This window comes from Oenanthe melanoleuca, unplaced genomic scaffold, assembly GCF_029582105.1.
Source record: "Oenanthe melanoleuca isolate GR-GAL-2019-014 unplaced genomic scaffold, OMel1.0 S136, whole genome shotgun sequence".
NCBI lineage: Eukaryota > Metazoa > Chordata > Aves > Passeriformes > Muscicapidae > Oenanthe > Oenanthe melanoleuca.
In genome coordinates, this window is record NW_026612785.1 from 30,973 (window position 1) to 46,234 (window position 15,262).

General features: G+C 62.8%; 2 protein-coding genes across 2 annotated transcripts; both read right to left on the reverse strand.

Annotated features, from left to right (window-relative positions):
• Positions 1–3,291: 3,291 nt before the first annotated feature.
• LOC130266668 (serine/threonine-protein kinase pim-1-like) lies at positions 3,292–5,851 on the reverse strand. Its single transcript, XM_056515945.1, is given in 7 exon segments — positions 3,292–3,441; positions 3,624–3,716; positions 3,718–3,845; positions 4,123–4,299; positions 4,571–4,940; positions 5,174–5,224; positions 5,339–5,851. Coding segments are annotated over 7 exon segments (1,482 nt in total).
• Positions 5,852–7,671: 1,820 nt separating this feature from the next.
• Positions 7,672–12,202, reverse strand: LOC130266669 (uncharacterized). Its single transcript, XM_056515946.1, has 7 exons — positions 11,690–12,202; positions 11,525–11,575; positions 10,922–11,291; positions 10,489–10,666; positions 9,614–10,211; positions 9,047–9,186; positions 7,672–7,828 (listed from the first exon to the last, which is right to left on the reverse strand). Exons 1-7 carry the CDS (start codon positions 12,200–12,202, stop codon positions 7,672–7,674), a joined length of 2,007 nt encoding a protein of 668 aa, XP_056371921.1.
• Positions 12,203–15,262: the final 3,060 nt, after the last annotated feature.

A 15,262-nucleotide genomic window follows, 5' to 3' on the forward strand; every position in this document is an offset into this window, starting at 1 on the left:
TCATTCTCTGTTGAGACAGTTGCAGGCTGCCAAAAGCCATGGTCTGCAACGTGGAACTTGGTGCCAAGTTTCTTTTTCTGCCAGAGGATGAGGAGGGGAGGTAGCCCAGAATGACGGAGTCGTGGCACGCTTTGCCTTGGAAGAGACCTGGAAGATCATCACATGGCTGCAACCCCCGTGCTGTGCCTGGGACGCCTTGTAGCAGACCAACTTGTCCTGAGCTCCATCCCGCCTGGCCTCGTACACTGTCAGGGGTGGGGCATGCACAGCTTCTCTGGGCAACCTGTTGCAGGAAAGTCTTTTTCTTCTGAATCCCTCATCTAAACCTACTCTCTTTCCCTTTGGATCCATTTTCCCTTGTGCTCTCTCTGCCTGCCCTTGTACAAAGTCCCCGTCCAGCTTTCTTGTAGGTTGCTGTCAGGTACTGGAAGGCCACAGTTGGGTCAAGCCTAAGCCTAAGTCTCTTTTGCAGGCTGAAGAAGCCCGGCCGTGCCAGCCTTTCCCGGCAGGAGAGCTGCTGCAGGCCTCGCAGCACCTCGGTGTCCGTGCTGGGCTCCTGCTGCAGCCCGTCGCTGTCCTTGCCGGCCGTGCAGGGGAGCCCAGCAGAGGCGGACGCGGCCCTGCTGGTGCAGCGCCAGCGGCGTGCGGGAGACACGGCCCCGAGAGCGGCTGCGGGAGCGGCGATTGGCGATTGGCGATTGGCCGCCCGCTTGGCGGAGAGCCGGGGCCTTTGTGCCTGCCCCTCTCTGGCCCGCGGGCTCGGGGGAAAGGCGGCCTGTGGCGCCCCTCAGAGCCGGCCCTGCCCGCTGCCCCGGGGGCTCCCCGGCGCCATCTTGAGGGTCCCAGGCCGCGGCCTGCCCGTGCTCAGCCGAAGGCCGCGGAGCAGCAGAGAAACACAGCCAGGGCAGAGAAAGCGCCCTGGGATTGCAAGGCCGGTCTTTGGTGTGCTGCATGGGTTTGCTTTCAGAGTCTGGACGAGATGATAAAATCGCCAGGGAAACAGAAACGAACAAGTTCTGGGTTCGTGGTGCATACTTGCTCACAGGGACGCACAGAAAGTTTTGAAATGGTAAAAATAGTCACAACCCCTTAGTAATTGGAGGGAACACCTGAGGAAGTGGCAGCTAGCAGCTCCAAAAGACGAGGCTTTTGCTCCTGTATTCTACCCGAGAGCTTTCTGGGCAGGGGCAATTCTTCTGATTGCATCAGCGTGGCCATGGCTAGAAAGGGCAGCGAGCAGATGAATTTAGCTTCTGCTGCCAGCCCCTGAAATGCCAGCTGTCATTTGTGAGTGCCGGGGATTGTGCTTCAGCCTCTGCACTCGCCCAGCTGCTCCTCGGCCGCTGCTGGCACACGGGCGCAGCCGTGCTGCAGCAGCTGTCCCGCGCACAGGGAGGGCGCTGCAGCCTCCCCGAGGTCACCAAGGACAGGAGCAGGGAACGCGTCCCCGATCTGGTGCAGTACCCTGCAGTTGTGGGGGACCCTCTGGTCTCTTTGATGGGCGGGGGAGCGGGACAAATGGAATCAAGATGAGACAGGGATCAAACAGCCCCACACCCGGCAGCGTTTTCTCCTACCAGAGCTCCTTTGAGTTTAGTGAGCCAGTGAAGCCTGCGGAGCACATGAGAGCCAGGAGTGAGGGAAGGGCTGGCTGGGAAGGCTCAGATAAAGCCCATGTAGGCATTTCTCTTTCCGAGGGGCTTCTAGGGAGACAAAGGAGAAAAGAAGGATGTCCCATCTCGCGACATCTCCTTTCTGTCTTCAGTAGGAATCCTGCATACAAGAGTTTACTTGATCCCTTTGGTGCCAGGCAGCACCAAGAACTTGAACCTTGCTGGGGTCCAGCCCTGCCTGCCTATCTTGGGAGTAGAGGGAAAACACGATAACTCTGGGCAGCCCTTGAGCCGAAATGGCATTTTGCCGCTTCTGATTTCCTCCCAGCTATTGCAGTGGGTTGACAGCTCCATCACTGCAAGCCACTCCCTTTCGCAAGGCACACGCAGACCTTGCTGGAAGCTCAGGATTCCTGAAGGGGCTGCTGCAGTTGGCAACAGGAGCCGTGCTTGAATTCTGCACATTGCTTAAGCCCCCATCCCATACGGCACCAAGTGGCTGAGGAAGGAGAGAAAAAGATTTCCGTGGAAGAAGGGAGGCCAAAAGCTTGGAAAAGGATGAAAGAAACGCTCCGATGATGATGATAATGACAAGAAAAAGATTTTATTTTTGACAGCAAGTGAACACCCGCCGCCACACTCCAGCCCTCCCAGACTGGCAGGCCGAGCGGTGCCCTTTCCATGGCATGAGGTGCTGGTAGCCTGGGGAGAGAAACCAGAAAGCCACGGTCAGTGGCAGCAGGCTCCTGTCCCCCGTGTCCTACCACGGCCTGTGCGTGGGCCGAGCTGCTGCCTGTGCTCAGAGCCCAAACCTCCCGACCCATGCTCTCAGATTTAGAGGAGAGCAGCATGGCAGGCCATGCTGCACCTCTTCTGCTTAAGCACGGCACAGCAACCTCCCCAGCAGCTGCAAGAGCGAGATTCTCCTGTGCCCGCTGCCCCCTGCCCCAAGCCCTTCCGCCCCACCTGTGCTGCGGAGCCGGATACCCACCTCTGGAGACCTGCTGCGGGGAGAGGAGCTGATCCCACACGAGGTCCTCGTCCTTCCTGAAAGGGATGTCCCCGCACACCGTGGCCCCCCGGGGTAGCGCCGGCACTGGACGGGCTCCACGGACGGTGCCGGCGCTTCCTCATGCGGTCTGGGCACCGGGTGCAATCTTCCTGGACAAAACAAAGAAGAATTGCATGAAAGTCAATTCCAAACAAGACCTGGAAATAAGAAAAAGCGCCAAACGGTGATAACACCGTTTCACGGGCCTGGGGAGGGTGTGACCGCTCCATGCGAGAATGAAACCTCACATGGAGGAAAAACCCCACCCTTCCCGCCCGTAAGCCCATCCCTTCCTCAAGGGCCTGCAAAGCAGAGCAGCCGGGGCCTGGCTCCAGAACCCGTCCCCCTCCGCCGTTCCCATCCACACGGATGGATGCTTTTGTCAGGCTGGCTGCCCCCACCCCAGCCCGTGCCAGCCAGAGCTGGCAGAAGCTCTCAGAGAGGCCAGGAGCCGGCTCCCTTTCCACAACACCCGTCCCCTGTCCCGCCAAAAAGCAGCTGGGCGGGCGGCGGAGACATCGATATTCCCCATTGCCGCCGAGCGGGGAACGTGCGGCGCGTGGCCAGGCCGAGCCCTGCCGTGCCTGGAAGCACGAGCGTCCCCCCGCCCCTGCGCCGGCTGGGGACTCATCTTGATTTCGTCGGGGTGCAGAGCGTGTCCTCCGGGAAGGGGCCGCAACCAAAGCCCATCGGCTTCGCTCCGCCAGCGGCCAGCTCGAGGATGGCGTTCTCCGGCTCCGCATCGTGCTCCACAAGAACACGCCAGCTGTGCCTCGGCTTGCGGGGACGTCACGATGCCATTGAGCTGCAGGGGGATGTTTCCCCTTTTCCAGTCCGTGGCAACTTCACCGCCCTGTGCCACGACTTCTCCAATAGGACGGGGAGCCCTGAGCCGCTCCCTCCACCACTCGCCGGGGACCCGCGGAAGCATCTCCTGGGCCGCGCTCTCTGCTCCGTGCCGCAGCCGCAGGGAAACGCTCTGGAGATTTCTCTGAGCGCCACGAAGACGCGAGCAGCTGGTACTTGCTGGGCTCCTGGATCCTACTGTGCAGAGGGATGGATCTCTGCTGTCTCCTGGGCCAGGTGGGGCTTCTGCAGCCAAGAATGTTCTAGGACGTCTTCCAGGCATGGCCTGTCTGCAGGGTCCATAGATAAACACCACCTGATGAGGTGCTGGCACTCTGCAGAGAGAAACCAGAAACCGCTGGTCAGCTCCTGGCCACGCTCCCCCAGACTCCACGGTGCCCACGCCACACTAGGAGTGCTCGGAGCTGCACCCAAAGCCTCCCATCCAAGCTCCCTTTTAGGAGGAGAGCAGCAAAGAGGCACACGTGCTGCCTCTTCCAGCTAAGCCCAGGAGATCAACCTCCTCCCTAGCTGCAAGAGCAGCACGCTGATGTGCCAGCTGCCCACTCCCAAAGCCCTTCTTGCTGCCGTGCCTTGAAGGCACATCCCCACCTTGAGACACCCGGGGCGGGAAGAAGAGCTGGCCCCGAACGATGTCCTCTCTCGTTGTGAAAGGAAGGTGCCCGCACACCAGGTGATAGAGCAGGATGCCCAGGGACCAGATGGTGGCTGGCTGGCCGTGGTAGCAGCCGAAGAGGATCCACTCCGGCGGGTAGTACTCGCGCGTTCCTATGGGACACGGGCACAGCTCATCAGGCCGATGCTGCTCCCTCCCTCCCTCCCAGCCAGCTCCACAAGAGCCAGCCCCTGCCCTGCCGAAAAGCAGCTTGGCTGCAGCCGGCTGAAGAGGGATCCTCCCCCTCCCATCCTTCCTTCCTCCCTCCCTCCCTCCCTCCCTCCCTCCCTCCCTCCCTCCATCCGTCGCTCCCTCCGTCTTCCCCCTGTGCAAGCAAAGGGGAGAAGCTCTGCTGCCCCGGCTGGGCCCCGGCTTTGGGCTCACCTGCCATCCAGGTGTAGAAGGTGTCCTGGAGGATCGTGCCACAGCCGAAATCGATGAGCTTCGCGTCGCCGGTGGCCAGGTCGACGAGGACGTTCTCGGCCTTGATGTCGCGGTGCAGGACACCGCGGCTGGTGCAGTGCTGCACGGCCTGCAGCACCTGGCGGAACAGCCCCCGCGCCACGGGCTCTGGCAGGGACCCGCCCGCGTCCAGCAGGTCCCACAGGTCGCGGCAGCGCTCCGGACGCTCCATGACCAGCGCGAAGCCGTCGGGCAGCTCGAACCAGTCCAGGAGGTGTACGACGCCGCGGAAGCCAGGGCACGACACCATCGAGAGCAGCACCAGCTCCAGGGGCACAAGGGCGCCGTCGTGCTGCGGGGGATCCGCGACGCCGTCAGCGGGGCCGATGCCGCGCCGCGCCTTCGGCACCCCCTGCCCGGCCCCGCCGCAGCTCGCCACTGCCCGGCCCGGGACGCTGCGCGGCCCCCGCTCCCTCCACGCTCGCTCCCCTCGCAGCGTCCCGGCTGCCACCCACCCTGCCGGGCCCGGCCTTCGTCCCGCCCGGCACGCCCCGCCGCCTGCTGCCGCTGGCCCCGCTCACTCACCAGCCGCGCCCACTCCCAGATGCGATCGCGGGGCACTCGCTTGATGGCCACCTGCAAGCCAAAGCGAGCGGCGGGCTCAGCTCGCCGCCCGCCGCCCGCCGCCGCCGTCCCCCTCCCCGCTGCCCGCCGTCTCCCTCCCCGCTGCCAGCCGGCCCCGTCTCTTACCGGGGCGCCGTCGGCGAGCCGGGTCCCGGCGTAAACGCTGCCGCAGCCGCCGCTCCCCAGCAGCGGGCCCTCCCGGTAGAGCTGCTCCAGGGGAGGCTTCTCCGCCCGTGCGGCTGGCGCGGCGCTCTCGGCATTCTGCCCGGGGCAGCCGTCCGCCCCGGGCGCTGCTGCTTCCCGAGCCGCCCTGGGCTCCGGCGGCTCGGGGCCGGCGGCCGAGCTGACGGGCGGCGGGGCTCGCACCGGAGAAGCTGCCGGCGACGGGGCGGGAGCCGGGCGGCTGCGAGGCGGCTGCGGGCGGAGCTGCGGGAGGGGCCTCGTTCGGGGCCGGGGCCGGGCCAGGGACCGCGCCAGGCGGAGCCAAAAGACGGCGCTGCTCCAGCACCACCACCAGCAGAGCGCGGCGCTCTGCCAGAGGCTCTTCAAAAGGCGCCGCACCCAGAATGGACGGAGCCCCGCGGAGGCGGCACAGCGGCGGGCCCGTCTCGCCCACGGGCGCCTTGCGAGACGCGGCATGAGCCGGGCTGGAAGAGGCGGAACACGGACCGGACGCGACGGGAGTAGAGGGAGTGTGGAAGGGACAAGGGGACGGAGAACGAGCGGGAAATCGAGCGGAAAACCGATCGACACAGGCGCTGCTGCTGCTGCTGCTGCTGCTGCTGCTGCTGCTGCTGCTGCTGCTGCTGAGCCGCCGGAGCGCGCGGCCGTTCTTCTGTGGCTTCCGCAGAAGAACCCAACGGAGGAGCCGCCGCGCGCCCCGCGGAACGCAACGAACAAAGAGAAATTAAAACCGAAGCGACTTCCTATTAGAGAAAGAAGCAAATAAAGCAATGCAGGAATAAAGAAGACTGTTGGTTTGTGTCTTTTTCTTTGGGTGAGGCGAAGCATTTGGTGGGGAAGGATCGCCTCTTCTGACAGTTTTGCCGGTGTGGACAGGAGCGGAGCATTGAAATTTCAAGTAGAAAAGAGAAATTGTGTCAGTATCGTCATCTCTTTTCATTCTCTGTTGAGACAGTTGCAGGCTGCCAAAAGCCATGGTCTGCAACGTGGAACTTGGTGCCAAGTTTCTTTTTCTGCCAGAGGATGAGGAGGGGAGGTAGCCCAGAATGACGGAGTCGTGGCACGCTTTGCCTTGGAAGAGACCTGGAAGATCATCACATGGCTGCAACCCCCGTGCTGTGCCTGGGACGCCTTGTAGCAGACCAACTTGTCCTGAGCTCCATCCCGCCTGGCCTCGTACACTGTCAGGGGTGGGGCATGCACAGCTTCTCTGGGCAACCTGTTGCAGGAAAGTCTTTTTCTTCTGAATCCCTCATCTAAACCTACTCTCTTTCCCTTTGGATCCATTTTCCCTTGTGCTCTCTCTGCCTGCCCTTGTACAAAGTCCCCGTCCAGCTTTCTTGTAGGTTGCTGTCAGGTACTGGAAGGCCACAGTTGGGTCAAGCCTAAGCCTAAGTCTCTTTTGCAGGCTGAAGAAGCCCGGCCGTGCCAGCCTTTCCCGGCAGGAGAGCTGCTGCAGGCCTCGCAGCACCTCGGTGTCCGTGCTGGGCTCCTGCTGCAGCCCGTCGCTGTCCTTGCCGGCCGTGCAGGGGAGCCCAGCAGAGGCGGACGCGGCCCTGCTGGTGCAGCGCCAGCGGCGTGCGGGAGACACGGCCCCGAGAGCGGCTGCGGGAGCGGCGATTGGCGATTGGCGATTGGCCGCCCGCTTGGCGGAGAGCCGGGGCCTTTGTGCCTGCCCCTCTCTGGCCCGCGGGCTCGGGGGAAAGGCGGCCTGTGGCGCCCCTCAGAGCCGGCCCTGCCCGCTGCCCCGGGGGCTCCCCGGCGCCATCTTGAGGGTCCCAGGCCGCGGCCTGCCCGTGCTCAGCCGAAGGCCGCGGAGCAGCAGAGAAACACAGCCAGGGCAGAGAAAGCGCCCTGGGATTGCAAGGCCGGTCTTTGGTGTGCTGCATGGGTTTGCTTTCAGAGTCTGGACGAGATGATAAAATCGCCAGGGAAACAGAAACGAACAAGTTCTGCCTTGGCAGTACCTGTAGGCTTTGAGGGACAGGGTTCGTGGTGCATACTTGCTCACAGGGACGCACAGAAAGTTTTGAAATGGTAAAAATAGTCACAACCCCTTAGTAATTGGAGGGAACACCTGAGGAAGTGGCAGCTAGCAGCTCCAAAAGACGAGGCTTTTGCTCCTGTATTCTACCCGAGAGCTTTCTGGGCAGGGGCAATTCTTCTGATTGCATCAGCGTGGCCATGGCTAGAAAGGGCAGCGAGCAGATGAATTTAGCTTCTGCTGCCAGCCCCTGAAATGCCAGCTGTCATTTGTGAGTGCCGGGGATTGTGCTTCAGCCTCTGCACTCGCCCAGCTGCTCCTCGGCCGCTGCTGGCACACGGGCGCAGCCGTGCTGCAGCAGCTGTCCCGCACACAGGGAGGGCGCTGCAGCCTCCCCGAGGTCACCAAGGACAGGAGCAGGGAACGCGTCCCCGATCTGGTGCAGTACCCTGCAGTTGTGGGGGACCCTCTGGTCTCTTTGATGGGCGGGGGAGCGGGACAAATGGAATCAAGATGAGACAGGGATCAAACAGCCCCACACCCGGCAGCGTTTTCTCCTACCAGAGCTCCTTTGAGTTTAGTGAGCCAGTGAAGCCTGCGGAGCACATGAGAGCCAGGAGTGAGGGAAGGGCTGGCTGGGAAGGCTCAGATAAAGCCCATGTAGGCATTTCTCTTTCCGAGGGGCTTCTAGGGAGACAAAGGAGAAAAGAAGGATGTCCCATCTCGCGACATCTCCTTTCTGTCTTCAGTAGGAATCCTGCATACAAGAGTTTACTTGATCCCTTTGGTGCCAGGCAGCACCAAGAACTTGAACCTTGCTGGGGTCCAGCCCTGCCTGCCTATCTTGGGAGTAGAGGGAAAACACGATAACTCTGGGCAGCCCTTGAGCCGAAATGGCATTTTGCCGCTTCTGATTTCCTCCCAGCTATTGCAGTGGGTTGACAGCTCCATCACTGCAAGCCACTCCCTTTCGCAAGGCACACGCAGACCTTGCTGGAAGCTCAGGATTCCTGAAGGGGCTGCTGCAGTTGGCAACAGGAGCCGTGCTTGAATTCTGCACATTGCTTAAGCCCCCATCCCATACGGCACCAAGTGGCTGAGGAAGGAGAGAAAAAGATTTCCGTGGAAGAAGGGAGGCCAAAAGCTTGGAAAAGGATGAAAGAAACGCTCCGATGATGATGATAATGACAAGAAAAAGATTTTATTTTTGACAGCAAGTGAACACCCGCCGCCACACTCCAGCCCTCCCAGACTGGCAGGCCGAGCGGTGCCCTTTCCATGGCATGAGGTGCTGGTAGCCTGGGGAGAGAAACCAGAAAGCCACGGTCAGTGGCAGCAGGCTCCTGTCCCCCGTGTCCTACCACGGCCTGTGCGTGGGCCGAGCTGCTGCCTGTGCTCAGAGCCCAAACCTCCCGACCCATGCTCTCAGATTTAGAGGAGAGCAGCATGGCAGGCCATGCTGCACCTCTTCTGCTTAAGCACGGCACAGCAACCTCCCCAGCAGCTGCAAGAGCGAGATTCTCGTGTGCCCGCTGCCCCCTGCCCCAAGCCCTTCCGCCCCACCTGTGCTGCGGAGCCGGATACCCACCTCTGGAGACCTGCTGCGGGGAGAGGAGCTGATCCCACACGAGGTCCTCGTCCTTCCTGAAAGGGATGTCCCCGCACACCGTGGCCCCCCGGGGTAGCGCCGGCACTGGACGGGCTGCCACGGACGGTGCCGGCGCTTCCTCATGCGGTCTGGGCACCGGGTGCAATCTTCCTGGACAAAACAAAGAAGAATTGCATGAAAGTCAATTCCAAACAAGACCTGGAAATAAGAAAAAGCGCCAAACGGTGATAACACCGTTTCACGGGCCCTGGGGAGGGTGTGACCGCTCCATGCGAGAATGAAACCTCACATGGAGGAAAAACCCCACCCTTCCCGCCCGTAAGCCCATCCCTTCCTCAAGGGCCTGCAAAGCAGAGCAGCCGGGGCCTGGCTCCAGAACCCGTCCCCCTCCGCCGTTCCCATCCACACGGATGGATGCTTTTGTCAGGCTGGCTGCCCCCACCCCAGCCCGTGCCAGCCAGAGCTGGCAGAAGCTCTCAGAGAGGCCAGGAGCCGGCTCCCTTTCCACAACACCCGTCCCCTGTCCCGCCAAAAAGCAGCTGGGCGGGCGGCGGAGACATCGATATTCCCCATTGCCGCCGAGCGGGGAACGTGCGGCGCGTGGCCAGGCCGAGCCCTGCCGTGCCTGGAAGCACGAGCAGTCCCCCCGCCCCTGCGCCGGCTGGGGACTCATCTTGATTTCGTCGGGGTGCAGAGCGTGTCCTCCGGGAAGGGGCCGCAACCAAAGCCCATCGGCTTCGCTCCGCCAGCGGCCAGCTCGAGGATGGCGTTCTCCGGCTCCGCATCGTGCTCCACAAGAACACGCCAGCTGTGCCTCGGCTTGCGGGGACGTCACGATGCCATTGAGCTGCAGGGGGATGTTTCCCCTTTTCCAGTCCGTGGCAACTTCACCGCCCTGTGCCACGACTTCTCCAATAGGACGGGGAGCCCTGAGCCGCTCCCTCCACCACTCGCCGGGGACCCGCGGAAGCATCTCCTGGGCCGCGCTCTCTGCTCCGTGCCGCAGCCGCAGGGAAACGCTCTGGAGATTTCTCTGAGCGCCACGAAGACGCGAGCAGCTGGTACTTGCTGGGCTCCTGGATCCTACTGTGCAGAGGGATGGATCTCTGCTGTCTCCTGGGCCAGGTGGGGCTTCTGCAGCCAAGAATGTTCTAGGACGTCTTCCAGGCATGGCCTGTCTGCAGGGTCCATAGATAAACACCACCTGATGAGGTGCTGGCACTCTGCAGAGAGAAACCAGAAACCGCTGGTCAGCTCCTGGCCACGCTCCCCCAGACTCCACGGTGCCCACGCCACACTAGGAGTGCTCGGAGCTGCACCCAAAGCCTCCCATCCAAGCTCCCTTTTGGAGGAGAGCAGCAAAGAGGCACACGTGCTGCCTCTTCCAGCTAAGCCCAGGAGATCAACCTCCTCCCTAGCTGCAAGAGCAGGCACGCTGATGTGCCAGCTGCCCACTCCCAAAGCCCTTCTTGCTGCCGTGCCTTGAAGGCACATCCCCACCTTGAGACACCCGGGGCGGGAAGAAGAGCTGGCCCCGAACGATGTCCTCTCTCGGTTGTGAAAGGAAGGTGCCCGCACACCAGGTGATAGAGCAGGATGCCCAGGGACCAGATGGTGGCTGGCTGGCCGTGGTAGCAGCCGAAGAGGATCCACTCCGGCGGGTAGTACTCGCGCGTTCCTATGGGACACGGGCACAGCTCATCAGGCCGATGCTGCTCCCTCCCTCCCTCCCAGCCAGCTCCACAAGAGCCAGCCCCTGCCCTGCCGAAAAGCAGCTTGGCTGCAGCCGGCTGAAGAGGGATCCTCCCCCTCCCATCCTCCCTCCCTCCCTCCCTCCCTCCCTCCCTCCATCCGTCGCTCCCTCCGTCTTCCCCCTGTGCAAGCAAAGGGGAGAAGCTCTGCTGCCCCGGCTGGGCCCCGGCTTTGGGCTCACCTGCCATCCAGGTGTAGAAGGTGTCCTGGAGGATCGTGCCACAGCCGAAATCGATGAGCTTCGCGTCGCCGGTGGCCAGGTCGACGAGGACGTTCTCGGCCTTGATGTCGCGGTGCAGGACACCGCGGCTGGTGCAGTGCTGCACGGCCTGCAGCACCTGGCGGAACAGCCCCCGCGCCACGGGCTCTGGCAGGGACCCGCCCGCGTCCAGCAGGTCCCACAGGTCGCGGCAGCGCTCCGGACGCTCCATGACCAGCGCGAAGCCGTCGGGCAGCTCGAACCAGTCCAGGAGGTGTACGACGCCGCGGAAGCCAGGGCACGACACCATCGAGAGCAGCACCAGCTCCAGGGGCACAAGGGCGCCGTCGTGCTGCGGGGGATCCGCGACGCCGTCAGCGGGGCCGATGCCGCGCCGCGCCTTCGGCACCCCCTGCCCGGCCCCGCCGCAGCTCGCCACTGCCCGGCCCGGGACGCTGCGCGGCCCCCGCTCCCTCCACGCTCGCTCCCCTCGCAGCGTCCCGGCTGCCACCCACCCTGCCGGGCCCGGCCTTCGTCCCGCCCGGCACGCCCCGCCGCCTGCTGCCGCTGGCCCCGCTCACTCACCAGCCGCGCCCACTCCCAGATGCGATCGCGGGGCACTCGCTTGATGGCCACCTGCAAGCCAAAGCGAGCGGCGGGCTCAGCTCGCCGCCCGCCGCCCGCCGCCGCCGTCCCCCTCCCCGCTGCCCGCCGTCTCCCTCCCCGCTGCCAGCCGGCCCCGTCTCTTACCGGGGCGCCGTCGGCGAGCCGGGTCCCGGCGTAAACGCTGCCGCAGCCGCCGCTCCCCAGCAGCGGGCCCTCCCGGTAGAGCTGCTCCAGGGGAGGCTTCTCCGCCCGTGCGGCTGGCGCGGCGCTCTCGGCATTCTGCCCGGGGCAGCCGTCCGCCCCGGGCGCTGCTGCTTCCCGAGCCGCCCTGGGCTCCGGCGGCTCGGGGCCGGCGGCCGAGCTGACGGGCGGCGGGGCTCGCACCGGAGAAGCTGCCGGCGACGGGGCGGGAGCCGGGCGGCTGCGAGGCGGCTGCGGGCGGAGCTGCGGGAGGGGCCTCGTTCGGGGCCGGGGCCGGGCCAGGGACCGCGCCAGGCGGAGCCAAAAGACGGCGCTGCTCCAGCACCACCACCAGCAGAGCGCGGCGCTCTGCCAGAGGCTCTTCAAAAGGCGCCGCACCCAGAATGGACGGAGCCCCGCGGAGGCGGCACAGCGGCGGGCCCGTCTCGCCCACGGGCGCCTTGCGAGACGCGGCATGAGCCGGGCTGGAAGAGGCGGAACACGGACCGGACGCGACGGGAGTAGTAGAGGGAGTGTGGAAGGGACAAGGGGACGGAGAACGAGCGGGAAATCGAGCGGAAAACCGATCGACACAGGCGCTGCTGCTGCTGCTGCTGCTGCTGCTGCTGCTGCTGCTGCTGCTGAGCCGCCGGAGCGCGCGGCCGTTCTTCTGTGGCTTCCGCTGAAGAACCCAACGGAGGAGCCGCCGCGCGCCCCGCGGAACGCAACGAACAAAGAGAAATTAAAACCGAAGCGACTTCCTATTAGAGAAAGAAGCAAATAAAGCAATGCAGGAATAAAGAAGACTGTTGGTTTGTGTCTTTTTCTTTGGGTGAGGCGAAGCATTTGGTGGGGAAGGATCGCCTCTTCTGACAGTTTTGCCGGTGTGGACAGGAGCGGAGCATTGAAATTTCAAGTAGAAAAGAGAAATTGTGTCAGTATCGTCATCTCTTTTCATTCTCTGTTGAGACAGTTGCAGGCTGCCAAAAGCCATGGTCTGCAACGTGGAACTTGGTGCCAAGTTTCTTTTTCTGCCAGAGGATGAGGAGGGGAGGTAGCCCAGAATGACGGAGTCGTGGCACGCTTTGCCTTGGAAGAGACCTGGAAGATCATCACATGGCTGCAACCCCCGTGCTGTGCCTGGGACGCCTTGTAGCAGACCAACTTGTCCTGAGCTCCATCCCGCCTGGCCTCGTACACTGTCAGGGGTGGGGCATGCACAGCTTCTCTGGGCAACCTGTTGCAGGAAAGTCTTTTTCTTCTGAATCCCTCATCTAAACCTACTCTCTTTCCCTTTGGATCCATTTTCCCTTGTGCTCTCTCTGCCTGCCCTTGTACAAAGTCCCCGTCCAGCTTTCTTGTAGGTTGCTGTCAGGTACTGGAAGGCCACAGTTGGGTCAAGCCTAAGCCTAAGTCTCTTTTGCAGGCTGAAGAAGCCCGGCCGTGCCAGCCTTTCCCGGCAGGAGAGCTGCTGCAGGCCTCGCAGCACCTCGGTGTCCGTGCTGGGCTCCTGCTGCAGCGCGTCGCTGTCCTTGCCGGCCGTGCAGGGGAGCCCAGCAGAGGCGGACGCGGCCCTGCTGGTGCAGCGCCAGCGGCGTGCGGGAGACACGGCCCCGAGAGCGGCTGCGGGAGCGGCGATTGGCGATTGGCGATTGGCGATTGGCCGCCCGCTTGGCGGAGAGCCGGGGCCTTTGTGCCTGCCCCTCTCTGGCCCGCGGGCTCGGGGGAAAGGCGGCCTGTGGCGCCCCTCAGAGCCGGCCCTGCCCGCTGCCCCGGGGGCCCCCGGCGCCATCTTGAGGGTCCCAGGGCCGCGGCCTGCCCGTGCTCAGCCGAAGGCCGCGGAGCAGCAGAGAAACACAGCCAGGGCAGAGAAAGCGCCCTGGGATTGCAAGGCCGGTCTTTGGTGTGCTGCATGGGTTTGCTTTCAGAGTCTGGACGAGATGATAAAATCGCCAGGGAAACAGAAACGAACAAGTTCTGCCTTGGCAGTACCTGTAGGCTTTGAGGGACAGGGTTCGTGGTGCATTACTTGCTCACAGGGACGCACAGAAAGTTTTGAAATGGTAAAAATAGTCACAACCCCTTAGTAATTGGAGGGAACACCTGAGGAAGTGGCAGCTCCAAAAGACGAGGCTTTTGCTCCTGTATTCTACCCGAGAGCTTTCTGGGCAGGGGCAATTCTTCTGATTGCATCAGCGTGGCCATGGCTAGAAAGGGCAGCGAGCAGATGAATTTAGCTTCTGCTGCCAGCCCCTGAAATGCCAGCTGTCATTTGTGAGCGCCGGGGATTGTGCTTCAGCCTCTGCACTCGCCCAGCTGCTCCTCCTCGGCCGCTGCTGGCACACGGGCGCAGCCGTGCTGCAGCAGCTGTCCCGCACACAGGGAGGGCGCTGCAGCCTCCCCGATCTGGTGCAGTACCCTGCAGTTGTGGGGGACCCTCTGGTCTCTTTGATGGGCGGGGGAGCGGGACAAATGGAATCAAGATGAGACAGGGATCAAACAGCCCCACACCCGGCAGCGTTTTCTCCTACCAGAGCTCCTTTGAGTTTAGTGAGCCAGTGAAGCCTGCGGAGCACATGAGAGCCAGGAGTGAGGGAAGGGCATGGCTGGGAAGGCTCAGATAAAGCCCATGTAGGCATTCATTTCTCTTTCCGAGGGGCTTCTAGGGAGACAAAGGAGAAAAGAAGGATGTCCCATCTCGCGACATCTCCTTTCTGTCTTCAGTAGGAATCCTGCATACAGGAGTTTACTTGATCCCTTTGGTGCCAGGCAGCACCAAGAACTTGAACCTTGCTGGGGTCCAGCCCTGCCTGCCTATCTTGGGAGTAGAGGGAAAACACGATAACTCTGGGCAGCCCTTGAGCCGAAATGGCATTTTGCCGCTTCTGATTTCCTCCCAGCTATTGCAGTGGGTTGACAGCTCCATCACTGCAAGCCACTCCCTTTCGCAAGGCACACGCAGACCTTGCTGGAAGCTCAGGATTCCTGAAGGGGCTGCTGCAGTTGGCAACAGGAGCCGTGGTTGAATTCTGCACATTGCTTAAGCCCCCATCCCATATGGCACCAAGTGGCTGAGGAAGGAGAGAAAAAGATTTCCGTGGAAGAAGGGAGGCCAAAAGCTTGGAAAAGGATGAAAGAAACGCTCCGATGATGATGATAATGACAAGAAAAAGATTTTATTTTTGACAGCAAGTGAACACCCGCCGCCACACTCCAGCCCTCCCAGACTGGCAGGCCGAGCGGTGCCCTTTCCATGGCATGAGGTGCTGGTAGCCTGGGGAGAGAAACCAGAAAGCCACGGTCAGTGGCAGCAGGCTCCTGTCCCCCGTGTCCTACCACGGCCTGTGCGTGGGCCGAGCTGCTGCCTGTGCTCAGAGCCCAAACCTCCCGACCCATGCTCTCAGATTTAGAGGAGAGCAGCATGGCAGGCCATGCTGCGCCTCTTCTGCTTAAGCACGGCACAGCAACCTCCCCAGCAGCTGCAAGAGCGAGATTCTCGTGTGCCCGCTGCCCCCTGCCCCAAGCCCTTCCGCCCCA